The sequence below is a fragment of the Bos indicus x Bos taurus genome, chromosome 15 (assembly GCF_003369695.1).
Source record: "Bos indicus x Bos taurus breed Angus x Brahman F1 hybrid chromosome 15, Bos_hybrid_MaternalHap_v2.0, whole genome shotgun sequence".
Lineage (NCBI taxonomy): Eukaryota > Metazoa > Chordata > Mammalia > Artiodactyla > Bovidae > Bos > Bos indicus x Bos taurus.
The window spans coordinates 22,264,615-22,292,548 of NC_040090.1; the positions used below are offsets into that span (position 1 = coordinate 22,264,615).

Here is a 27,934-nt window from a genome sequence, read left to right on the forward strand (position 1 = left end):
GGACTTTAGCTGCCCAGCCTTTTCTCCCACTTACAGAATTTGAAGTATCAGCTCGAGGAGAAAACCCACTATGATGGATGCCTGAAATTCTTTGACCAGAGAACCAAGCGTGTACCAAATTGTTAGAACTTGACTCAGGCTCTGAATGTCAAGACCCCTTGAAAGAGTTTTAAGCACAAATACCATTGACTAATATTAGAGGCAGCATGGCAGAGCGGAGAACCTCTGTTCTTGGAGCTTGCTAGATTGTGTTTTGAACCCTAACTCTATCCCTGCCAAGTGTCTTGTTTGTTTCCTTCTAATATTTTTGTTTTTGCTGCTGTGCTTATTCACTGTGTTGTTTTGGAAAGAATTTAAGGTTGATGCAACAAAGCATACAATGCAAAAAAGTAAATCTAAAGAGAAGTCACTGGGGCCACCAGGGCAGAGGGAGCAGGAGTGAAAGGAGAATGAGATGGAGGCAAGAGTGACTGTTAAAAGATCCTGCACATTTGCTAGAAATGAATCTGTCCAACTGTTCTGAGCCACTGACTCATGGAGATTGAAACATGAACAGTCACATGATTAAGTATGTCTGTGAGAGAAGAAAAACCTTGTTGATCACAAAGAAGATATTTTTCAGGAAACTTCCCCTGGGTCGACATAGAAAGTATGTGTGATTAGCGAGTGACCTCAAAAAAGGCAGCACTGAGTTTCTTTTTTTTTTTTTAACCAAGTCTTTCTCAATATATTACTCTATTTTTTCTCACTTCAAAGAAATATGTGTTTATTTAAGGACATTTAGAAAGTACATATAAGCAAAAAGTAAAAGTATCATCCACCATCTCAGCATCTAGAAATGTCCATTAACAGTTCGATGCATATACTACAAGTTCATTCATACCAGTGGTTGTTGGAGTTTTCTGTGAAGTTTTCTGTTAACTGACAGTTCCTAATATTCACAGGCAATATGGAATCTATTGAAATATCAACTCTGCCACTGTAGCACAAAAGCAGTCACAGATATGCAAATGAGTGGGCATAGCTGTGTTCCAATGAAACTTTATTTACAAGAGCAGGCTGTGAGCAAGATTTGGACCTCAGCCCTCCCTGTAGCTCAGATGGTAAAGAATCTGCCTGTCATGCAGGAGACCCAGCTTTAATCCATGGGTCAGAAAGATTCCTTGGAGAAGGCAGTGGCAACCCACTTCAATATTCTTGCCTGGAGAATTCCATGGACAGTCCATGGAGTTGCAAAGGGTTGGACACAACTGAGCAACTTTCATTCATTCATTCATTCCCAGGTTGTGCAAGTGGTAAAGAACCAGCCTGCCAATGCAGAAGACATAAGAAACGCGGCTTTGATCCCTAGGTCAGGAAGATCCCTTGGAGAAGGAAATGGCAAACCACTCCAGTATTCTTGCCTGGAGAATCCCATAGATAGAGGAGCATGGCAGGCTACAGTCCATGGGGTCGCAAAGAGTCAGACATGACTGAGCAACTGAACTGAACTGAACTGAATCTTCCCCCACATCCCTCCCTTCCTTCTTTCCTTTATCTCCTTTATTTTTTTTACAACTTCTTATTAATATTTTGAATTAATTAAAGATTCATAGAGATTCATAGGAAGTTGCAAAGATATATGGAGAAGTACTTCTTTTAGTACAAAACCGTAGAGATCCATCAACTTTGTTGCGTTTATCAATAGATTGTGCCTTTTTATCACTGAGCATTATTCCATTTATCACTGAGTATGGTGCCATAGTTTGTTTTGCCATATTTCACTTATTATAGGATATTTTGATTGTTTCCAGTCTGGGATATAATAATGCTGCCAGAAGCAATTGTACGAGATTAGAGACTTATTTCTTTGGTAGGTGTACGTTTCATGTGGTGAACATTGGATCAATCCTGACCTGTCCATTGCTCAGCAAAAGAAGCAAATCTTCCTAAGGAACTTAGCATCAGATATTTCTAAAATTCAAACCTTCTGCAGTATGCATAAGATGGAGGGTAAGCTTTGGAATTATTTACCTTCTCTCTCTCTCTCTGTCTCTGTCTCTCTCTCTATATATATATATAAATATATTTTTATATATATACACACAGCCAAAAAAAACCCCTTAATGATATGGCTTTTTAAAAAGAAATTTGCTTGTTTAAACAGATTATATTTCACCCCTGCATCTTACCATTTAGTGTTAGGCTAATTTTTATATTTAACAGAGTTGCAATTTTAATTCACACTGTACTTTGAATGTGCAAAGAAAACATACTTTATTTTGTCTTTAACAAAGTGGGCCTTCTTTGTGAACCCCAGGTACACCCCCAACAAGGAAAACTTTAAATGTACTGTTGGGTTTACATTTGTCCCATCCATTTAATTAAATAGGCCCTTTGTTGAAGGCTTTCTGTTTCCCAGTCTCCAGACTCTCACTTTAGTTCTTCTCTAGGACGGAAGGAAGGAACTTGGGGGTGCAAATCTCTTGCTTTCTGGGCCCTGCTGGCCGAAGTCCATGGCTGGGTGACAGTGCCATTCTTCTGGCCCAGACAATGCTTTGGATGTGGTAGTGCTTCCTACCTGCCTCTGCCTCTCCTATGCTCTCTGCAGGCTGGTTGTGGCTGGGTAGCTGTCTCTGCAAACCTTGCCTACAATACCTTTTGACCCCTGGCTGGCAGCCACTTCTGCAAAGCTCCCCTGCATGGCTGTCAGTAAATCCTGGGTCATGGCTGCACCTCCCAGAAACCAGATCCAGCTTCACATAGATTGAAAGGGTGAGGACAGCTCAAGAGGCAACTCATCACCGTGTCCCGAACAATGGGCAGTGTTTCCTCATCTAGCTAAGACACCTGTGGGAGGAAATCATGATACCCAGTGCTGGCTTTCTACCTTTGTCTGTGTTCCACCACAGATTCCCTCAGGCCCAGAAATGGTAGGGTTCCTCCAGCTCAACTCTGAGATTAAAACTGTGATGAGTTAAATGGGAGCTAAAGGCCTTTAGAAAAAAAAAAGATCCTAAATCATGACAGTGTCGTCCTGACCTGCATAGCCATAGTCTTGTGCTTGAATGTCAAAACTGTACTTGTACTTACGCTTTCCTTTCGTAATGTTGCTCATTTCCTCATGGTCTTCCATCTTCCCTGAAGGATATCCCAGGACAAGGACAAAGATCCTATACATAGAAAGGAAAAAGAGAAAATGCATTAATATAATTTAAAATAGTATCTTATTGCATATATTGAACACCATATATTATGCTTTGCATGTGTCTCTCAAGGCATTGGGAACTTTCACTGAGGTGTCTGGGATCCCAGAGAACGATCTAAAGGCGTATGTCTACATAATGTAACCCATTTGAATAGTTACAATTTACAATAGCTAGCTTATTTTTGGAAAGACCTATTTTTAGCACTTTTGACTGAAAATATCTTGAGAGGAAAGAATCTACAAAAATTAAATTAAGTGAAATTAAATTTATTAGTTTAAAGGGCAGCTATCAATTACACTTAGAATGTATTCTCTTAGACACAACAGCTGGAACGTTTTGCATTTTTATTTTAACACGTTTTTTCAAAATCCTGATGCTCTGAGATGATAACTAATACGTCCTTGCAATTTGTGCATTTTTGTTCAGCTCTTGTTTTAGAAGTCCAAAGTGACATTGTGTCTGGAGCCAAGCTTGCTGTGAGGAAACCAATTTTTGGAAAAGAGAAGCAAATTATAGAACCAGAGGAAAAACAAATGCAAAAAAATGCTTTAACATCAGAAAATGCTTCCAGTGAAATTCTGTAAGTAATCAGTGTGGCCAGAAAAGTTACCTGTTCCTATTTGAACTTAGCTCATTAGCTCAGTAACAGTGCAGAGCCCATGCAGGGAACCCACGTCAAGTTTGTGAAACTAATGGCATTTGAAGAGCTAGTATTTAATTAGTTTTGTGGCAAAAGGATAGAGCTGGAGCTTCAGTGCTCAACCATCACAATGATCTACTTTCAATAATTCTGTTATGATGCTACTGTTTTTTTTTAATTTATTTTTTTATTGAGGGATAATTGATTTACAGAATTTTGTTGTTTTCTGTCAAACCTCCACATGAATCAACCATGGGTATACATATATCCCCTCTCTTTTGAACCTCCCTCCCACCTCTCTCCCCATCCCACCCCTCTAGGTTGATACAGAGTCCCTGTTTGAGTTTCTTAGCCACACAGCAAATTCCCGTTGGCTATCTATTTTACATTTAATAATGTAAGTTTCCATGTTACTCTTTCCATACATCTCACCCTCTTCTCCCCTCTCCCCATGTCCATAAGTCTATTCTCTATGTCTGTTTCTCCATTGCTGCCCTGTAAGGAAATTCTTTAGTACCATTTTTCTAGATTCCATATATATGCCTTAGAATACAATATTTATCTTTCTCTTTATGACTTACTTCATAGGTTCTAGGTTCATCCACCTCATTAGAACTGACTCAAAGGCGTTCCTTTTTATGGCTGAGTGATATTCCATTGTGTATATGTACCACAACTTCTTTATCCATTCATCCATTGATGGACATCTGGGTTGCTTCCATGTTCTAGCTATTGTAAATTGTGCTGCAATGAACAATGGGATACATGTGTCTTTTTTGATATTGGTTTCTTCAGGGTATATGCCTAGGAGTGGGATTGCTGGGTCACATGGTGGTTTTATTCCTAGTATTTTAAGGAATCTCCATGCCGTCTTCCATAGTAACTGTATCAATTTACATTCCCACCAACAGTGCAAGGACATTCCCTTTTCTCCACACCCTCTCCAGCATTTATTGTTTGCAAACTTTTTGATGATGGCCATTCTGACTGGTGTAAGGTGATATCTCATTGTCGTTTTGATTTCCATTTCTCTAACAATGAGCCATGTTGAGCATCTATTCATGTGTTAACCATCTGTATGTCTTCTTTGGAGAAATACCTGTTTAGGTCTTTTTCCCACTTTTTGATTAGGTTGTTTGTTTTTCTGGTATTGAGTTGTATGAGCTGCTTGTATATTTTGGAAATTAATCCTTTGTCAGTTTCATATGCTATTATTTTCTCCCATTCTGAGGGTTGTCTTTTCACCTTGCTTATAGTTTCCTTTGCTGTGCAAATCTTTTTAGTTTAATCAGGTCTCACTTGTTTACTTTTGTTTTTATTGCCATTACTCTAGGAGGTGGGTCATAAAGGATCTTTCTTTGATTTATGTCACTGAGTGTTCTGTGTATGTTTTCCTCTAAGAGTTTTATAGTTTCCGGTCTTACATTTAGGTCTTTAATCCATTTTGAGTTTATCTTTGTGTATGGTGTTAGGAAGTGTTCTAATTTCATTCTTTTACATGTAGCTGTCCAGTTTTCCCACACCATTTATTGAAGAGGCTGTCTTTGCCCCATTGTATATTCTTGCCTCCTTTGTCAAATATAAGGTACCCAAAGGGAGCATGGGTTTATTTCTGGGCTTTCTATCTTGTTCCATTGGTCTATCTTTCTGTTTTTGTGCCAGTACCATACTCTCTTGATGACTGTAGCTTTGTAGTATGATCTGAAGTCGGAAAGGTTGATTCCTCCAGCTCCATTCTTCTTTCTCAAGACTGCTTTGGCTATTCGTGGTCTTTTGTGTTTCCATATGAATTGTGAAATTTTTTGTTCTATTTCTGTGAAAAATGTCATTGGTAATTTGATAGGGATCACATTGAATCTGTAGATTGTGTTTGGTAGTATAGTCATTTTCACAATATTGATTCTTCCTACCCAGGAACATGGAATATCTTCCCATCTGTTTATGTCATCTTTGATTTCTTTCATCAGTGTCTTATACTTTTCTGTGTACAGTTCTTTTGTCTCCTTATGTAAGTTTATTCCTAGATATTTAATTCTTTTTGTTGCAATGGTGAATGGGATTGATTCCTTAATTTCTCTTTCTGATTTTTCATTGTTAGTATATAAAAATGCAAGTGATTTCTGTGTATTCATTTTGTATCCTGCAACTTTGCTAAGTTCACTGATTAGCTCTAGTAATTTTAAAGATAGTAAAGTAATACTATCTTTAGGGTTTTCTATGTACAGTATCATGTCATCTGCAAATAGAGCTTTATTTCTTCTTTTCCAATCTGAATTACTTTTATGTCTTTTTCTTCTCTGATTGCTGTAACTTCCAGAACTATGTTGAATAATAGTGGGGGAAGTGGGCACCCTTGTCTTGTTTCTGATCTTAGGGGGAATGCTTTCAGTTTTTCCCTATTGAGAATAATGTTTGCTGTAGGTGTATCATGTATGGCCTTTACCAAGTTGAGGTAGGTTCCTTCTATGCCCATTTTTGGAGATTTTTAATAATGAAGCAGTGCTGAAATTATTAACAACCCAATTACAAGCACTGAAATTGAAGCTGTGATAAAAAATCTCTCAAAAAACAAAAGCCCAGGACCAGATGGCTTCACGGGAGAGTTCTATCAAACATTAGAGAAGAGATAATGCCTATCCTTCTAAAACTCTTTCAAAAAATTGCAGAGGAAGGAACACTTCCAAACCTATTTTATGAGGCCATCATCACCCTGATACCAAAACCAGACAAAGACAACACAGAAAAAGAAAACTATAGGCAGTATCACTGATGAACATAGATGCAAAAATCCTCAACAAAATTTTAGCTAACAGAATTCAGCAACACATCAAAAAGCTCATACACCATGATCAAGTTGGGTTTATTCCAGGGATGCAAGGATTCTTCAATATACACAAATCAATCAGTCTGATACACCATATTAACAAATTGAAAGATAAAAACCATATGATAATCTCAATAGATGCAGAAAAAGCCTTTGATGTTACTATTTTTAAAAACACCAGAATCTTAGAACTGGGGACATTTATTTGAGGAGTTTATCATGTTTTGTCTCCATCAGCATGTACTTTAGGAACAATCGTGTCTCTTCCTTACTGGAGATTCCAGCTGAATGTATGTTAATGTAAGTTACCATCCTGGATTGCTGGTATAGCTATCTGGTTGGTTTCTATCTCCATAATCTCCTCCTTCCAATTCACCTTGAAGTTTTGTCTGTGGACAATCATCTTTCTAAAGCACAATCCTTTTATACAGTTCTTCAATGGCTACCTATTGCACACAGAAAACAATGTTTAGTCTGCAATTTCAAGCCCTTCTGACCCTCATCCAGGCCTGTGTTAACCCTCATTCGTGCCCACATGCCCATCTCCTCTCCATGCTTTTTCTTTCTGCCATGTGAGCTCCAAGCTCCAGCTCAGCAGCTGCAAGCTGTCAGCTGAACATGGCCTACTCCACTGATGCACTGCTGTAGGCCTGACCACATACTCATTTCTCTCCAACTGAGCCACCTTGACTTGCCCCATCCTCATTGGTGGAAGGATTCTTTATCATTAAATCAATCATGACAGTGATGTGCTAGCAATGTACTTATCAGATCCTTACCTTCTCCCTCACCAACAACTACCAACTTGGGAATTCCTTAAGGGCAGAAACTGTCACATGTGTTCTGCGAAGACCAGGGAAACTGACTTTTGTCATCATTTACTGAATAAATGTAGGAATCATGGAATGAGTTTCCAAATTATGAAACCAGAAATAGCTGGTCAATTACCATTGTAGTAATTGAGAATTAATTTATACATCATTGTTACCCATTGTTTTAAAAGATTGTTTCTGTCCTCATGTATAAGAATATTAACTTTTATGTCAGTGATCAAACTTCCTCATTTTAGTGGGTAATTCATCTGGTCCTACATCCTGACACTAAAAAGCCACCAGAAAGGAAAGCCTTTCACAGAGAGAGTGATTTGACTTATATGATATCTTGCTCAATCATTAGGGAATGGGCCACAGGCTTTCCTAACATCCCCTCTTGTTCTTCTAAAGAATGTTATCGTCTAGCCTCTGAGTTATTAGACTGTACTTTGGAAAAATAAACAGAAAATAAGAAAAAAGAAGTGATATCTTTGAGAGCAAAGATTCTTGTTCTGGTTCATAGATTTCATCAAGGCCTGGAATCCTTGATCTAAAAGTGGTTGAGTCCATTCGACCAACAGTGCGGAAGCATGTGACTATACCCAGTAATACTGCGCTGTGTATTTGAAAGTCATTAAGGGAGCAGATCTTAAAGTTATTACAAGAAAAACAACCTGTAACTATCTGCAGGGAGGGGTGTTAACTACATGTATTTGTGGCGATCATTTCACAATGTATACGAATATCAAATCATTATGTTGTACACCTGAAACTAATATAGTGTTATATGTTATACCTCAGGTTAAAAAAAAAAAAAATGATGTAGGAAAAAAAAAAAGATGTCCTGTATGTTATAGGCAGGATCTGTTAATCCAGTCTCTTCATGAATACTCCTAGTTGACAAGGAGATCACTATTGTACAAGGCAGCCCATTTTAATGTTGAAATAATAATTTAGAATGTCTCTATTCTATGAGTTCGCCTGTTTAAAGTATTTGGAACTCACTATCATTAATCTGGGTTGTATCTTTTCCAGGCTAACTTTCACTTGTTCTTTGAACCATTTCTGTTCACTTGAACCCCTATCATCTTATATTAAGTAAACACAAAATTTCCTTTCTTACATATGTTTATATGGAGATTTTCACATATTTAAAAAAGAGGGGGAATAATTTAAGGAGGGACATCTGTAAAGCAAGAGGCTAGAGCATAAATCTGGAAGGAACTTTTTTGATAGTTTGGTTCGGTGAAAAGATTTCTAATAAGAATGATAAGAAACAAAGTGGAAAAGAAATTCTGAGGGCACTAACCTCTGCATTGATGCTTTGTGGAAGAAAAGGCCTTCGGAGCCTGGAGTTTGAAAGGAATTTTCTCATTTCTTCAGTGCCTTGTATCTAGGCCCTGGTCACTTCTTAAGTCTTCATGTACAACCTTTCCCTTCACTTAGTATATGCCTGTCACACTAGTGTCTTTCTGTTCCTCAATGAGCCATGTATGTTCTTGCCTTGGAGCCTTTCCACTTGTTCTCGAGTGTTCTCCCCTCAGGTCTTGACACGCCTGGCTTCTTCCCATTGTCCAAGTCCCAACTCTAGCATCATTTCTCAGAGGAGTCTTCTCTGACTCCATTGCTAAAGTAGGTCCTACCTCACCCTACCCAATTTCTATCACAATTTCCTGTTTTATCCCACCTGTAACACTTAAATTGCTTATTTATTCATTTATTTGTCTATTATCTCTCTTCTTCCCACTAGAATGTAAACCCCTTGAGACTTTTTCAGTCTCCTCTTTCACTTTCATCAAGATGCTCTTTAGTTCTTCTTCACTTTTCTGCCATAAGGGTGGTGTCATCTGCATATCTGAGCTTATTGATATTTCTCCCAGAAATCTTGATTCCAGCTTATGCTTCATCCAGCCTGGCATTTCACATGATGTACTCTGCATATAAGTTGAATAAGCAGGGTGACAATGTACAGCCTTGGCCTACTCCTTTCCCAATTTGGAACCAGTCTGTTGTTCCATGTCCGGTTCTAACTAGTGGACATAAACGAATCAATAAAGCAAGATGTTTGTTTAGGTGTCTGTTTTAATGGCTGTTCTAAAATTGACTGTACTGTACTTCATTTGCTTGGAAGCTGAAGAGCATACAGACTGCCCTAGTTAGAAGATAAAACATCTCAACTTGGAGGAAAAATCTTGTTTACACCTTGCTGACTGTGTTAAAACTGACTTTATTTTTGTTGTTGGTCTATTTTCATCAAACAGATGAAGTTGGTGGGAAAGCTGCATTTTCTATTTTCAACACAAGATGGCAGTATTTCTCTTTAACTGTTAATGAGATTTTTCTACTTGAGAAGCTGTTCCTGCTGAAGTTCTGAATGAGGCAGTTGTTACCCACCGATTTCATATCCGCATGTAATACTTTTGCTACATTTGAAAAGTCTATGGCCTGCTCTTCTAAAGCAGGACTTGTCCCTGGAGACGGGTGCTTTGATACTGCTTGCAGTTACATCAAATTACCACAAGCACCTTGGCGACCACGACTTCCCCCAGAGAACTTTATTTACACTTATGCACATTTAGAGTATTGAAGTATGTGAGCTCCTTTGCCTGTATATGTATCCTGCCTTCAGCAGAGCAGTCCCGTATTGTATCATGATCCCACGCAAGCAACTCTACCCTGAACTGAGCCTGGGAACTTGATATACTCACATCTGCATGGTGGCTATGTGTCTGTTCACGATTTCATCTAAATAAGAAGCCAGGAGGCCCGCTCAGTTATTCAGACTATGACTATTTAAGTGTTTTTGTATATTATTCTCTATCAAAACCTGGCATGTTTGTGCTGGTGCTATTTGAGTCTCTCTAGATTTTTCTACTGAGAGGAAAAGTTAATTAAGATTCCTTAACATTGCCTAATGAGTAAATTTTATGAAACCTAGTAATCTAGGCTGTCTGTTTCAGACAGAATTATGCCACATTTATGGAGTAGGCAAGAGTCTCATTACACATTTGTTATGAATTTCCAAAACTATTGAGTAGTCCTAATCTTATTTTTGCAATATAATACATATGGCCCCATTTTTTCCTGAGTAAATATGACAGAGATGAATGCTGTTTATTATGTGATTGAGAAATTTTATTGGTAGATTTGTATTAAAATTCTAAACTGTGTATTAGTAGGATGTGACTTTGTAATGTTAGGAACCATTATGGAAATATGATTTCCAGATCCACTGACATCCTTTAGGATACAATCAGACTGCACCTCAGAGAACATCCTGTGAGTATAAATCAGAATTCTCAGACCTCTCTTTGCTTCTCCACCTTGATAGAGATTCACATGCAAGAGCCCATCTCAGAATGAAGGCTTGTCACACACTTCTCAGGTATGCCTGGCAGGAATCTTCTCATAACTTTGATGAGAATGACAGTCTTCCAAAGAAAATGGAAGACGGGCTCTTTGAAAATATGGAACCAGAGAAGAAATACAGGTAAAAAATTATAAGGGATTCTGTTAAATATTTCTACCTGGTCTTAGGTTCACTCACTTTATTCCTGAAGATTTACATTACTTTTAGTTGCTATCTACATCAACAAACACATTTCTGTGTTCCTTCTGATTTTGACTGAAGTATTTACAGGTACAGGTGGGAAATACCTTCTCACTTTAGCTGTATAGTGTAATTTCTTGTGTCTTTTTTGTGTAATTTCTCGTGTAATTCACTTGTGTCTTTTGTGTAATTTCTTGTGTAATTCACTTGTGTCTTTTCTTTTAAAAGGCAAGCCCACCCATCTTTGCCTCCTGAGAACTTAGGACAGAGCCTGTATTTTAGTGAAATGAGTATGTGAATGAACTCATGAATAAGCATGTAAAATCCCCCGATGTCTTTAAGAAATTAGTAAAATGCAATTTCTTGCCTTTTAATTTTATTTTTTTCTCTGGTCAATGTCCAATGAAATGACAGAAATCTATAGTACTTTTTATTATTCCATAATCTTTATGCATTTACTTAACATTACAGCAATTTACATAAATTAAACAGTTTCAGCTCTTCAACACTTAGCATTGGTCCATGCACAAAGTAGACTTAATAGACATTTATAAATTAATTGCTAATGTATTGTTATGTTTGATAGATTTATTAAGTCTGTTTAATGCCTTAAGAGATATTTAAGTAAGACATTCTTTTAACTTGTTAGCATATCATCATTTTGGTTTATAATATTCTATGAGCTGTTAGGGAAGATGGAAAAAGCTTGGGGAATGGGGTTCTATTTGCCAGGAATTCTGTAGATAGAGGATAGAAATGATCATCATTTGTTCAGAACTCCTCTGTTTCTCTCTGTTTTGATTTCTATTTGACCTGTTCTGCCTCCTACTTCTTTTTCTCTTTAAATGATCTAAAATGATTTTTTTTCTTTGCTGATGAATTTCTCATATTCTCTTGGATAAACATATATTCCTATTACAAAATAAACTCAGAATTCTACTTTTTACATCAGCTTGACAATGCAAAGCAAATGGCTTCGCTGCTCTCCTGATGATAATGCTTCCCCATTAACAAGTGAATTTGGTTCACGGCAGGTCTCTCGCCAACAGAACTTGCAATCTGCAGCACATGAGAGCACAGGACATTTTTCTGCCACTAATGGGATTTTCTTTATCTCAGCCATTCTCCAAAACAGAGTAAATTGCAGAAACTTTGCCACCAGCAGTTTGAATACAGAGATGGGCAAATTATAAGCTATGCTGCACCTCATCTAGTCTTGGGGGTGCGAGGCCCCAACCTGCGCTCAGGAGTGGAGGTGGTTTTGGTGGAGAAAAAAGCAGATGATAGTCATCAATGCTGGATGCACAAGGAGGACAGCAGGTAAACCCATCATATTTGGGCGTTAATATATCAAGAGGTGAATGGGAGCCAAAGAGATCCAGCACGGTCCCCACAGAGCAGGCAGGGGTATATCTGAGGACTTTGGATTTTCTTTTTAATGTAGCCAATGATTTTTTTCTTAACCTACTCAAGGAAGAAAAAGTGAAATCAAATGTAAGTGCTCAGTAGTCTACACGCAACCCATCCACTCTGGATTCAGATAAGGAATGTGAAGCCTGAACTATTGGGTTCATAGTTTTAATGAGCCAAGTTCAAGGGAAAACTAGGTGCTAATCTAATTGATTTTATGATTTGAAAACGTCATAAAATCAAGTAAGAATTCTAAAAAGTCCTATTTTAAAAATTGTGAGGTACTTTTCGTTAACAGAGTCTCCTGTACCTCCTCACATGTATGCCCTCCCTCCCTTCCACCACTTCCAGCAGATAACTGACTGATGTGGCTTCTATTCACACAGTGAAATCGGATTGAATTCTTGTCCTAATCAAATATATCAACTGAGTGCCGTGACTGGCCCTTGTATGGATCTAGCTTGAAGCTTACCACTGTCGGAAAGGTTATTTCCTAGACAATCAGAAGAAATTTAAAACAGTCTAGGTAGCACGTGATATTAAAAAGGCTTTAATTTTGTAGGGTGTCATAATCGTTTAATGGTTATGTTTTTTTTTTTTTAAGTCCTGGTCACTTGGATGTACATTGTAGTATTTACAGATAAAACTGAAAGCTCAGATTGGTTTTAGAATATTCTAGCAAAGCAAACATTTTTAAAGTGGGGAGGGGCAGTGGATGAAGCAGGAATAGCAGCATGTTGATAACTGTTGAGTCTGTGGTGGTTTCTTGTACATTTCTCTCTGGTTTTGTGTATACTTGACCGTTTCCTTAGCAAGAGAGAGAACAACTTGGTTTTTAGATGATTTGCTTCCAAGTCTATCGTTCGTGTTGTATCGTGGGGGCTCCAGGGCCCTCTTCAGTCTCTTGAAATACTACATACAGAAAATGTATTTGTATATCTGTGCAATACTTTTTCTTTTTCCTGGGAAACAGCTATGATTTTTGTTGGATTCTGAAGGGTGTCTGATGCAGAAGGCTTAGGGGACTGCTGCTGCTAGAGAGACTGTATACGCTTCAGCAGGCGGCAGCAGAGGGGCCAGCATGGACAGGAAAGGAACTAGCCTTCCTCTGCTCCCTGGTCTGAGATTCAGAGCCGCCAGCAGGGAACACACGTGGCCTTGTTTTAGAGACGGCTGAAAAGCCAACATGTAGACAGACCTGGTGAGTGTGTTCTTTCGCCCCATTCATCCTAGCTAAGCTGTCTTTGCGACGGGGGAGCTAAGAAGCAGGCTTTTGTCCCTGTGAATAGCTTTCTGTATGGGACCAGAATTCATTCATTTAGCTGCAAAGGATTATCAAGGGCAGTGTTTTAGGTGCTGGCGCTTTCAGCAAAGAACTAAACAGATACAAATTCTTGCTCATGTAGCTAGTGCTACCCATCTCTACTTTTCTGGAATTTAGAGCTGCATCTTACTGCCTTGGCTTTCTGTATTATGGTAGCCATCCTACTTGAGCTTAAGAATTGGAATCTGAGCATGGCTGAAGAACTGGAGCTGTCAGGCATGGGGGCTGAGAGAAGTGACCCCAAGGAGACAGCCACACTTGATGTTTCGTTCAGAAACACTTGGTCATCAAAAGAGAGGACAAGTTCTGAGTCCTGCTCAGTCTCATTCAGTGTCTGTACTGGCTTTGGTTTCCATTCTCAGTGCTGTTGGGAAATCAGGAAGAGGGGAAGGACAGGCTGCTTAAGTAAAAACAAGGAGAAGCTTGCCTGTAACTCTATGCCCTCCATCACTGCTTTGGAAAATCTAACCACATGTAATACAAAAGGAGATGGTGTCTTTCAATTTCCTTCCACTTTCCGGAACACTCCACAACATTGTCATAGTGAGGCCTCCCCATGTCAAACTGTAGAAGAGAGGAACAATTGGAGGGAGATGGTAGTATTAATTGATCCCTGGTTGGAAACTGTGGAGTCCAGAGAGAAGTGGAGCCACAATGGGGAGCAGCACTGGGACCGGATTTGCTCATGAACACGTGGGTCACCATCTAAGCATGTGGGCAGGAGAGGTTTTGCAGAAGTCTTGCTGATTAGGTATGGGCATGATTCAGAGGAATAAATGCCCCATGGCGAAAATGTATCTGTATAGTGACAGTAATTCTGAGCTTTCTTCTACATTTTGCCTTGTCATTTTGCTTTTGCTTTTTCCCCTGTAATTAGTTATTGAAACCCATTTGTTCTGATAAACTGGTGAGGCCTGGAGAACCCTGGGTTACACTATGTAGCAATACCTATAGAAGATCCCATTTATGTGAACCATAGTCTTGATCACCCATATTTTTCCCAGGCAGTAAATTAGCACTTTTTGAGGCAACAGCCCAATCAGAATTTGTACCAATAGAGCACTGGCCTGGTAGTTTGCCAGCATGATGGGAGGCACCAAGTGCTATCCCTGTGCCTAGAATTTTCTACCTTTCATTCGGTCCTTTGGGTCCTGAATTACTTTTTCATTGTGGCCTATTTAAAATAGAAAACAACTAGGAAATCTGATGTCTTAAGCAATTATCAGCAAAACCTCTTAAGGGAAATTATGACTGTGAGAACAAGGCCTAGCTGGAAGAGCACATGGTCCAGGAGAGTCAGCAAGAAATGAGCAAAGGGGCACCGACAGGAGGGAGGAAATTGCCAGAGACACATTTACTTGGTTTCCAGCCACACAGAAAAAATGCCAGGTCAACTTTAGAGATAATCTGGTATCTCTCTTCCATTTTCAGCCCTGGCACAATCTGAATGAATCATTTGGTCTCTAAAGGGAAACATGAAAGAACACTCAGGGATGAAAATCCTCCTCACTTGTTCTAAAGCTAGGGAAACTGAAGCTCAAGGGGCTGAGTTGGTTTGTACACACTTGTGCCGTGGATTAGTAGAAGAGGCTGTACCTTATGCTGGATGTTGCTGGGACACAAATGTCTCACACTGCTGTTTGGCACATAGTGGGTTTGATGTAGACATCCATAAGCTCAGAGTTCCCGCAGAATGTAAGCACCCCTGCTATGGGCAAGTGACAGTCCATTGTCCAAAAAAGGAAGAAAAATCAACACTGACATGGCTGAGCATGGAACTGGAGCACACGAGAAGTGGCTACGTCTGTTCTAGGCAGCAGAAACAGAGACAGCTAGGTAACTCATCTAGGCACCGCCTTAGTAAGTGGTTGCAGGAAATACAGAATCATTCATTCATTTGACTACTATCGAGTGCCAGTGAAAACGCAAGATGCGGGCTATGCCACGTGCTGAGGCTACGGAGATGAACAATATTGAACAGCAGCACTCCCGCCTTGCACGGACTTGATAAATGCTAAAAAGGTATTTGATAAAATCGAATACCCACTTTGGATGTAAAATCACACTTCATTAACTAACAATAGAAGGAAGAAACACATTGTATGATTAATAGTGATAGTCTTGTAAGAATATAAACAATGTTTCAAATTCTGTTGTTTTTTTTTTTTTAAGTTTGGGGTATTTCCTATCTCATCTGTTTTATTTATTAAAACATGTTTTCATTGGAATATAATTGCTTTGCAAGGTTGTGCTGGTTTTTTGCTGTACAACAATGTGAGTCGGTCATATGCTTTACAATGAGAATGTTTTATGTTCAGAGACTTAGATATCTAGCACCTTTTAAGTCTTGAAAGTAAAAATACTGTATTTTTACAACAGATTTCCACCCCCACTTTCTCCCCCTTTCTTCCACTTCCACATCATTAAATTTTATACTCAGGACTAGCTATACTTTCCACAGCAGGAATGCCACTGCTGGTCTGTAATGCAACTATGTTGACAGACATAAAGAGTAGACTTTTGCTATGCAGACAATATCCTTGAATGTTTGGTTTATTTTTGCTTTTAAGTGACATAAGGGAAAGAACTGGGGGGGGGGGTAGCTCTATAATTTTGTCTGTTTTTTCAGTCAAGGAGGCTTTATTTTTAACGCCAATGTAACTTAAAAATATTCAACATAAATCTTGAACTTTTAGGAAATACTCATGTAGAAAAGAAGAATTTGAGGGAAGGCTATAAAAAAATCACAGCCATCAATAATAGTAGATCATATTAAGTTCCATGAGGCAGACAATATTCAATGTATTTTCTATGCATTAACCCATTATATCCCCGAGATGAGAGCCCTGTGAGGTATGCTCCATTATCTGATTTTACAGATGAGGAAACTTGAGACACAGTGTTGTTGAGCAAATCTTGAGGTATATTCAAGATTTAAATTCAGGAATTGTGACTTCAGAATCCATGTTCTTAATCTGTCTGCAACATTACCTTTTCAACAGCAGAACAGGTGAGGAGAGTGTCTGGGTACAGTCTAGAGAGAGAAAATTTAGATAGGGTTCTTTAACATAAAGAATTATTAAACTGTGATAAATGACTATCAGAGTTTTTATAATCCCTCTATATGGGACTCTGGGGGTGAGGGAGTTGAGGACAAACTTGGAATTGGGTCCCTCCCAAGCCTGGAGTTCAGAACTCACTTGGAAAAGCATGGGTGCCGTGCACTGGATGGCTGAGAAATGGGCCAGTTTGTCTGGTCAGATCGTGTCTGTGGTTGCTGGGTAAGCAGGAAGCAACCCTCTGAAACATACGTGGGGGTGCAGCTGTTGCTGGACACATGGCAATGCAGAGGATATGGGGTTGCTGGTGCTGCAGAAGGCCTGGAGCTCGTGGTGTCCATGTCGAGAGGGCCACAAGCGGATGATCACCAGGCCAGGGCTGTGAGGGTTTAAGGGACCATGTCATCTGGGCACCTGGTTTGGCAGAGCATCCCTGGATATCCCCACTCCCAAACACTGACCCCAGGCAGCAGCCAGAAAGAACAAGAGAGCCCCTTTCTCCTTCCCTATTCTTCCAGCACTCTCCACCAAGAAAACTTAATTTCATGCTCATGGTGGGGAGAAATGCCTAGAAGATTTCACATCCATTATCACAGAGAATCTATGGAGCTAAGAAGCAATGCACAGATAAGTAGCACAGGGGACGCTCTAAATTGGTAAAGCTACTTTGTAATGTGCCTAATCCTGTTTTCCCAAGGACTTTTCACCTGGTGAGTAACCCAGATCTCGTGCTGGCAGTGTCTATGACCAAGGCTAGAGATAAAGTCTGTGGCTACCCGGTTATTGCTCAGGTAAGATATACAGAGGCTCAGAAAGTAATTACAGCCCTTTATTTAGTTAAATTTAAGGAAAGCTCCGTGCTTCCTTGTTGGGAGAAAGATAGGTCATAGAAACCTATCGTGAATGCCATTGTTAAAATATTTACAATAATCTGCCTAGATTTCAAATTGAACATGTTCATGTAGCCCTTAAGTTAGTTTAATCCAACAGATGGTGACTGTGGGCTTGCTGCATGTCAGAAGCTATGTGAGTTACTTAAATCAAATCCAACGGCAAGCATGAGAAATTATCCCCAAAGCATTCATAGTGTCTCAGAAGTGGGTGTAGTCAGGCGAATGGCTGTTGTGTGTGTGTGTTCAGTCGTGTCCAACTTTTTGTGACTCCATAGATTGTAGCCTGCCAGGCTCCTCTGTCCATGGAATTTTCCAGGAAAGAATACTGGAGTGGGTTGCCATTTCCTACTCCATGGGATCTTACCCACCTAGGGATCGAACCTGCGTTTCTTGTGACCCTGCACTGGCAAGTGGATTCTTTACCGCTGTGCTACCTGGGAAGCCTGTTTGATGCACATATTTTAAGCTCAATGATTTGGAAACATAAGCCAGTTCCCTCTCACCCAGCAACTGGCAGTAAAGACCATGGTCAGAGAAGTCTTCCTGGAGGATGTGAGCTCATCAACGTTCATTCTACTAAGAGACCCATTTGAAATACACTTTCAACATTTTGCAAATATTTAGAGCAGCCAAGCAATCTTTGGAGTCCAGAGAAGGCTGCCTTCCTTTGAATTCTGGATAAAGACCTATGGAGTTGATTTTTTCCCATGTTTGTCTGTCATCCTTACTTACCAAAGACACTCCTGGATGGGTATGTAGTTTTTCCTTGGTAGGCGGGCTTCCCAGGTGGTGTGAATGATAAAGAATGTGCCTGCCAGTGTAGGAGACACAGGAGAGGCAGGTTCAATCCTTGGGTCAGGAAGATCCCCTGGAGGAGGAAATGGCAACCCACTCCAGTATTCTTGCCTGGATTGTTCCATGGGCAGAGGAGCCTGGTGGGCTACAGTCCATGGGGTTGCAAAGAATCACAGACGACTGAGCACAGGAGGAGAGAAAGTTTAGGAGTGTCCCTTCTCTGCATTTACTTTCTGTGTCCTCCACAGTATTTGCCATGTTTTTGTTGAACAGAATATATTGTCTCCAAATAGAATTTGTTTTATGCCATTTTCTAATAGCAATGAGGCAACTTGTTTTGCAGGTCCTGAATCCAAAATTGAGATACAGCAATCTGAACAAATGTGTGTGTGTTAGTCATTCAGTCATGTCTGACTCTTTGTGACCCCACAAACGACAGCCTGCCAGGCTTCTCTGTCCATGAAATCCTCCAGGCAAGAATACTGAAGTAGATTGCCATTCCCTTCTCCAGAGGATCTTCCCAACCCAGGGACTGAACCCTGGTCTCCTGCATCGCAGGCAGATTTGGTCTCTGGATTGGGAAGATCCTCTGGAGAAGGGGATCGTCTACCCACTCCAGTATTCTGGCCTGGAGAATTCCATGGACTGTATAGTTCATGGGGTTGCAAAGAGTTGGACATGACTGAGCGACTTTCACTTTCAGATTGTTAGTAATGACTTCCCTGTAACTCAAGTGGTAAAAAATCTGAACAAATACAAAAGGTTAATTAAATCTTCTATCGATGACAGGGCTTCAGGAATCTGCCTGAAAATGGTAAAGAATCTGCCTGCGAATGCAGGAGATGCAAGAGACATGGGTTCGATCCCTGGGTCAGGAAGATCCCCTAGAGGAGGAAATGGCAACCCACTCCAGTATTCTTGCCTGGAAAATTCCATGGGCAGAGGAGCCTGGCGGGTTACAGTCTGTGGGGGTCTAAAATTTTATTCTATGAGATACTGTATATGTAACATCGCATTTTGCCCTGATAGGTGCCTCTTTGGCACGAATGACAGTGAGGTAAAACCTCATGCAGATGCAATTTAGTACCTTAATCAGTTTCATAAAATTATAGATATGGAGGTTTTCCCCTAAGGTTCCCATTTTTATAAGAAATGAATTTGATCTCAAGGTAATTTGTATTACCTTTCAAGAGTTTTTTCTTTACTTGCTGTTTCATTTTTATTTCTTGAAGCAGTTTGTAAGAATATATCAATGTTCATGTAAAATAATAAAAATGAGGCCTGTTAGGTTAATGTTACTAAACCCTCTCCCTGTTCCTTGAAATATAGCCTTTGTTTTGTGTACCTCTGAGGGATGCTCTATTGCCTGACCTATTAAATCAATTCTTAAGACTCATTTATTTTCCTCTTCACTATCAATCTCTCTTTGGTAAAGTAAGTATTATTCATTATAAAGTTCCTTGAAGTGTCGATATGTTTGGTTAGAACTAATCTACTGGTTTAAATTCCCTAAAATTGAAACTACTCATTTTTTAACTTATGCTCAAACCAAGTTTTATAATTAGGATAAATACGCTGTTTCGAATACATAAAATAGAGTGTGTGCATGCTCAGTTGCATCAGTCATGTGCTACTCATTGCAACCCTGTGGACTGTAGCCCACCAGGCTTCTCTGTCAGTGGGATTCTCCAGGCAAGAATACTGGAGTGGGCTTCTAGTTCCTTCTCCAGGGGATCTTCCTGGCCCAAGGGCTGAACCCTTGTCTCATGCCTCTCCCACATTTTAGGTGGGTTTTTTACCCACTGAGCACCCTGAAAATATGGTGTACTCATATTTTTTAAAAAACCTTCTTGGTAGCAAGTGAATGTAAATTAAAATATAAATGAGGTACTATTTTTCATTTATTACATTTTCAATGCTTTGGCAAGAGTGTCAAGAGACCATTTTCATATAATACTGATTGAAGTGTAAACTAGAATAATCTTTCTAGAAAAAATTTTGATACTATAAAGCTTTTATATTATGCATCATGAATTTTTAATGATCCTGTTCCTTTATTAGCAATTCTACTTCAAGAGTTTGTTCTCGAAATGTTATGGATTTACACAAAGATTTATTTTATGAATGTCGGTTGCTCTTTTGCTTATAGTAAAGAAAATTTGAGAAACAATCTACATGTTTAACTACCGAATACTGATAAAGTAAAATACCCTAAGATCAAATAGTATATAAACTTAAAAAAAAACCCAAAAAACTACTGCAGTTATCAAATTTTGTGTGTTTTCTGATTCCATTTTTTTAATAAATCAGAGTGCAAGTGTATATGAAATATAATCATCCAATATCAAGGGTAGTTATCACTACATAGTAGACTTTTGAGTAATTATTTGTATTTTCTGAATTTATGCAATGAAGACTAGGATTGCTGTACACAAATCATAAATTCTTCTATTTGACTCCATATTTTTCTCTCTCCCTTTTTTTTCAGAAATACAAACCACATAACAATGGGGCTTCTAATCAAAAGTGGAATTACTTGAAAAGTACGAAAGCTTTTATGGCCTTTCAAAGCACTTCACTGGATAAAGAGATCACAGCTGCAAACTATGCTGGTGTTTGTACATCTTCTGTGATTAGAGAAGAAAACATCGATCAACCAGTAAGTGGTTCATCCTCCTACAAAAAAGAGGACGGAGGGATGGATTAGTTTAATAAAGCAAGAAACTTCTTTCCCCAGAAAACCTTAAGTTCGCACAAATTAAACACTGACTTGTGAATGAAGTCAGACTCTGATTCTGGTCAAGAAAGAAGGAAGGGATGTTGATGTTACCCTCGACTTACACTGTTTTACTGACTCCCTGCACCATCATTGTCTTCGGTTCGTCACTCACTAGAACTTGCATGAAGGAGGATACCCACTCCCCCTTCACTCCACAGGTGTGCTTGCCACACTCACTCGGTACCACCCCACTCCAGAGAGCATGTTAAAATGCCAAGAGTGGGGAAAGGGGAGAGTTAGGGAGTTTGGGGTGACAGGTCTACAGTGCTGTATTTAAGATGGATAACCAGCAAGGGCCTACTGTGTAGCACAGGGAGCTCTGCTCATGTTATGTGGCAGCCTGGATGGGAGGGGAGTTTGGGAGAGAAAGGATACGTGCGTGTGTATGGCTGAGTCTCTTTGCTGTTGGCTAAGAGATTAACATTGCTAATTGGCTATACTCCAAAACAAAATAAAAAGTTTTAAAAATGCCAATGATTAAAAGTGACTTTATATTACATTATACCAAGTGTAGGGCTAAGCATGGTATACTCTAAGTTTAAATAATTTCTAAAGTTTGGTACTTTAATTTTTATTATTAAGGAATTGCTTGTACCATGTTTTATAGATGTCTGAGATATTTGTGGGTCAAAGCACCTTGCTTTGCTTGATAACCATTGGCCTACAGAATATTGAAATCTCATATATTATAAGACCTTGCAAGACCCTCTTTACTCTGCTCCTCAAAAGTCTCTAAACTTGTCTACTGCTTCTTCACTCATCATTCGTTGGCTCTCCTGAATAAGAGATGTTAAATGTATCATACCATTTTGCATGTCTCTGGTTTCCACTAAGCTAACCCCCTCTGACCTTTTCTCCTTTGTCTGTGATCTCATAGCTGTTAGCTAATATGCAGCCAAAGAGTGCTGAAGTCATGTTAAAAAAAATTGAGTCAACTTGAAAAGGCTCCAAAGATAAGACAGTGTAAGCATCAATATGACTACTGAATGCATGGGATTGACATACATTAGATATGTTCATGCTGACATTAAGTAACAGCAACAGCTCAATTGGTCACAATTAGATGATGCTAAGAAACGAATCCATTACTTTGAAATGAAGAATCAAGCTATTTTTTTTTCTTTCTTTATGAACTGTACCTCAGGATAACAATATAGTTGACAAGGAGAATCTTCACTTCATAGGAATATCTCAGATAATAAATGAATAAAGTATGAGGAAATCAGAATATCATATTGTGAACTTTAATACATTAATGGATCTAGGCAGTGACCATCATTATCTACTAACACTCCAAAAAAAGTCGTAACAGTTGCCCCTTGATAGAAATGCATTGTACCACTTATGAACTGTTCTTGCCCCCCAAAATCTAATTGGAGAAAATATGCAGTGAATAATTACAATAAAATAAAAAAGAGAAATGGGGGTCATAAAGGTTCAAAGAGACTTAGGTATTTAACTAATCATAATGTATTGACCTTATTTTGATTGTTTCAAATAAATTGTAAGAAAGTGAGAAAATCATAGAAATTTGAATACTACCTGAATATCAGATTGTATTATGGTTTTATTATTAATTTTAGGTATATTATAGTTATGATAGAGTTCTTATTTGTTAGATAAGGATAAAACCTTCCAATTTTCAACATTTCTTCTAAAAGATGATAACTCTCCTTTCCTACTAGTTAAGTAATAACCTATCTGATAGAATTAACATGGTTAATTTGAAAAGTACAGTAATATATCAATTCTGGGATTCTAAAAAAAAAAAAATGTTTCTCTCTCTTAGGTCTGGGAAACCTACCCTCTACCCAAAGGCTCCAAATCAGTAGTTAGTTCTTAACCTTTTCAGAGATACAGACCTCATTGAAAGTCTTGTGAAATTATGGATGTTCTTTTCCCCAAAATGCACATGTGTAAACAAATGCTTTTTGTATGAGAATTCAGGGAGTTCATAGACTCCCCCTTGAATTCCAGTTTAGATTTAGAGTAAGACCTTCCTCTCTAGACCATATTTGCTTGGCCAGTTTAGAAAAAGAAAATTAAAGTGAAGTAACTATTATATGCTAGAAAGCTACTGCATATTATATACAGTATAATATTATATAATATTATATACCGTATATAATAACAGCATTATATACTGATGCAACTTTATTTTTACATAGATGATATCATTTAAATAATAAATATAAATAACATCAATCAGTATCAGTTTAGTCACTCAGTCATGTCTGACTCTTTGTGACCCCATGAACTGCAGCATGCCAGGCCTCCCTGTACATCACCAACTCCCAGAGTCTACCCAAACCCATGTCCATCGAGTCAGTGATGCCATCCAACCATCTCATCCTCTGTCGACCCCTTCTCCTCCTGCCCTCAATCCTTCCCAGCATCAGGGTATTTTTCAATGAGTCAGCTCTTTGCATCAGGTGACCAAAGTATTGGAATTTCAGCTTCAATATCAGTCCATCCAATGAACACCTAGGACTGATCTCCTTTAGAATGGACTGGATGGATCTCCTTGCAGTCCAAGGGACTCTCAAGAGTCTTCTCCAACACCACAGTTCAAAAGCATCAATTCTTCTTCGCTCATCTTTCTTTATAGTCCAACTGTCACATCCATACATGACCACTGGAAAAACCATAGCCTCAACTAGATGGACCTTTGTTGACAAAGTAGTGTCTCTGCTTTTTAACATGCTGTCTAGGTTGGTCATAACTTTCCTTCCAAGGAGTAAGCGTCTTTTAATTTCATGGCTGCAGTCACCATCTGCAGTGATCTTGGAGCCCCCCCCCCCACCGCAAAAAAAAAGTCAGCCACTGTTTCCACTGTTTCCCCATCTATTTCCCATGAAGTGATGGGACCAGATGCCATGATCTTAGTTTTCTGAATGTTGAGCTTTAAGCCAACTTTTTCACTCTCCTCTTTCACTTTCATCAAGAGGCTTTTGAGTTCCTTTCCACTTTCTGCCATAAGGGTGGTGTCATCTGCATATCTGAGGTTATTGATATTTGTCCCAGCAATCTTGATTCCAGCTTGTGCTTCTTCCAGCCCAGCATTTCTCATGATGTACTCTGCATAGAAGTTAAATAAGCAGGGTGACAATATACAGCCTTGACGAACTCCTTTTCCTATTTGGAACCAGTCTGTTGTTCCATGTTCAGTTACAACTGTTGCTTCCTGACCTGCATACAGGTTTCTCAAGAGGCAGATCAGGTGGTCTGGTATTCCCATCTCTTTCAGAATTTTCCAGTTTATTGTGATCCACATAGTCAAAGGCTTTGGCATAGTCAATAAAGCAGAAGTAGATGTTTTTCTGGAACTCTTTTGCTTTTTTGATGATCCAGCAGATATTGGCAATAATATCAATAAATTAGTTAAATTAAGATTGATAAAGAAACCGAATCATTTATTCACAGTAGCTATTATATATATAGTCAAAGTCATTATTGACCAAACAAGCCCCATGTCATAGACCATGTTTGTATAAGGTCAAAGGAACAGGTCGAATTAGTCATTTTGATAAATCAAGGAGATTTTATAGAGGAAAAATGTCAGGCACACCAGTTGCTTGGTATTCTGTATATAGAGCCAGCTGTTGACTTGCTCAACTTCTAAACTCCGTTTGCATCCTGTAGACACAGCCTAACCTCGGGCGCTACCCCCACGTATTTCAGTTTTCCTTTCCAGCAGCAGTTTAAAGCCTGTATTAAGCTTGAATGAATCAACCAAAACTTCAGTTTACATTGTGTATGTGCACCATTGTCAAAGTAAAATAATTTGGGGAACATAAAAATAGTGAGCAGCCCCACAGTCATGGGAATTGATGTCTTAATGATTGAAAATACATTTTCTGGATGCTTTCAATGGGCTTCTTTAGTGTAATAAGGAATATCATTGGCACACGATTTATCAAGAAGTTCATGTTTTTCTGTACAAATTATTCTGTGTGAGTATTCATTGAATTCCATCTGAGAGGAAATATGTTAATTTTCTGCCCCCAAGTAATTTGTAGGAAAATGGAAATCAGATGTGCATATAGAGAAATTCATAGTAGAACTTAAGAACTGTATCTTCAAAAGTATCACCTAAATGTTGGCTTTGAAGTAAAGTAATGTTCAGTATTTAAATAGAGTAGATAAATATGACAAAAGCAAAAAAGCCAAAAACTTGTAATCAGAAGTCACAGTTTTATGTTTCAGCTCTGCCACATACTACTTGGGTATCCTTGAATTAAAAACTTCCCTCTCTGAGCTTTTGTTTTCTCATCTGTAAATTGAGAATGATGCTATTAACTCTGGCTGTACTTAACTTTTAGCCTTGGGACGTGCTTAGTCATGTCTGACTCTTTGCAACCCCATGGATTGTAGCCCAGTTCCTCTGTCCATGGGGATTCTCCAGGCAAGAACACTGGAGTGGGTTGCCATGCCCTCCTCCAGGGGATCTTCCCAACCCAGGGACTGAATACAGGTCTCCCGCACTGCAGGCGGATTCCTTACAATTTGAGCCACCAGGGAAGTCCTAGCCTTGTGAGGAACAAAGCAAATTAGAGAGTGCACTTTAAAATATTCATACATATTTCAACGTAGAGAGACGAATTCAATGACTTCTCATGTGCCTGTCATCCAAATTCAACTATTATCAATCAAAGTAGAGAGACGAATTCAATGACTTCTCATGTGCCTGTCATCCAAATTCAACTATTATCAATGTTTTACAATGTTTACAAATCCTAGACATGATATCATTTCTCCTAATATTTGATCCTGCACCTATAAAAATTTGAACGTTTTCTTACGATTATAATCATTATGCCATTGTCACATCTAACAAAATTAATGATAATTTTTTTGACCTCCAGGGCTTCCCTGGTGGCTCAGATGGTAAAGAATCCACCTTCAATGTGGGAGACTTGGGTTAGATCCCTGGGTTGGGACGATCCACTGGAGAGGGGAAAGGCTACCCATTCCAGTATTCTGGCCTGGAGAATTCCATGGACAGAGGAGCCTGGCAGGTTACAGTCCATGGGGTTGCAAAGAGTTGGACATGACTGACTTTCATTTTCGCTTTTTAAAAGTTTTTTGACCTCCTAATGGCCTGTTAATAATGAAATTTCCCAGTTTCTCCTAAACATTCTTATGGTTAGTTGGAGTCAGGATTCAAACAAAATCCCTATGTGCTACGAGTTGCAGAATCCATCCTATAGAAGACTTCCTCTTGTTTGGATTTGTCAATTCACTTCCTGTGGCATCCTTTAACCTGTTTCTCTGGCTCCCATAACTCCTATAAAAGAGATTTAACACTGCAGTTTAATTATATTTATATTCAGCTCTTTTTTGGCCATGAATCTTCATAGGTTTTACTGTGTGTTTCATATTTATCACTTATGCAGGCACACGGTGTGGATTTTCCATTTTTAATGGTAATGGTTATCCATGGGTTCAGGTGATTACAACCTAATCTCACATCAAAGAACAATTCCCAGTGACTTTTTATTTAGTGTTGCCTTTCTGTGATCATTGCCTAAATCAATAGTTTCATTAGAAGTTTCAAGAGGGTCAATTTTGTTTAATTCTATCACTTTTCCCAACATATATTAGCTGAATTTTTCATGTAAGGAAGAACTTTACCTCTTCAGCTAGGTATTTGACTGCCTAGAATTATGGTTTGTAAAGCATGGTAGGATAAATGTTCGTTCTGTATAACTTACCTATTAGAATAGTATAGCAAATCACCTAAAATGTTAGTGGCTTAACTATTTTGTACCCTGAGTCAACAGTTTGGGCTGGGTTTAAGTGGGCAGTTCTGCTGGTCTTTGTACACAGTCACTAATTTGACTGTAGTTACTTGGTCATATACCAGTAGTTTGGCGGTTCTAGGGTGCCTGAATGGTCAAATTACATGACTGGTGTTTGACAGGCTGTCAGCTGGGGGGCCTTGGTTCTCCTCAATGCTCCTTTTGTTCCCCAATCAGGAACTAAACCTGGGCCCTCCACAGTGAGAGTGCAGTGTCCTAACCACTGGACTGCCAGGGAGTTCCCTCCTCAAGACTTCTCAAGTAGGCTAGCTCAGGGGAGCTCACATTATGGTCTCAGGCTTCCAAGTGCAGCCGAAAGGAAACAAGCTCCAGGGCGCAGGCACTTCTTATGCATCCGCCTGCATCACATTTGCTGATGCAACAGCAGCCAAAGCAAGTCATGTGGCCTTGCCCAGATTCAAAGGAAAGAGGGAAGGAGAAAGAAACTGTTTCTTGATTGGAGGAGCAGCAAAATGCCATTTCAAAAGGACATACAAGCGAGAATAGGATGGTTATATTATGGCCATCTTTGCAAATAATCTTCTGCACTTTCTAAAAGCTGATTTCAGAATTGTAAATTGGTGCATTTTCTTCCAATGGACTCCAATAAGTAGTGGTTTTGTTTTTATTTGTTGCCTTTTTTTTTTACTTATATTTTTTACATCATTATGAACTCATGGGATTTTACATATTCAAACATATTTGAAGTTTTTCAGTTGTCATTTTATTTTGCCCCCAAATTACCCCACTTTGAGCCAGTGGAATGTCTATCGTAGTGGCTCCTATATCTTTTTTGACATAATACCTTTACTTTGAGATGGCTTCTTTTTTTCTGGGTACTACAAGAAATCCTTGCTTG

At 39.0% G+C, this 27,934-nt stretch overlaps 1 protein-coding gene across 3 annotated transcripts in view; it reads left to right on the forward strand.

Annotated features, from left to right (window-relative positions):
* The window catches only part of DCDC1 (doublecortin domain containing 1), a 471,483-nt gene that overhangs the window by 409,554 nt on the left and 33,995 nt on the right, over positions 1-27,934 (forward strand). For all 3 annotated transcript variants that reach the window (XM_027562739.1, XM_027562740.1, XM_027562741.1), the window contains 6 exons: positions 1,857-1,992; positions 3,615-3,768; positions 10,796-10,954; positions 12,134-12,334; positions 17,505-17,598; positions 20,984-21,154. In XM_027562739.1, the coding sequence (XP_027418540.1) occupies positions 1,857-1,992; positions 3,615-3,768; positions 10,796-10,954; positions 12,134-12,334; positions 17,505-17,598; positions 20,984-21,154 (915 nt within the window). The remainder of the gene's footprint in view (positions 1-1,856; positions 1,993-3,614; positions 3,769-10,795; positions 10,955-12,133; positions 12,335-17,504; positions 17,599-20,983; positions 21,155-27,934) is intronic.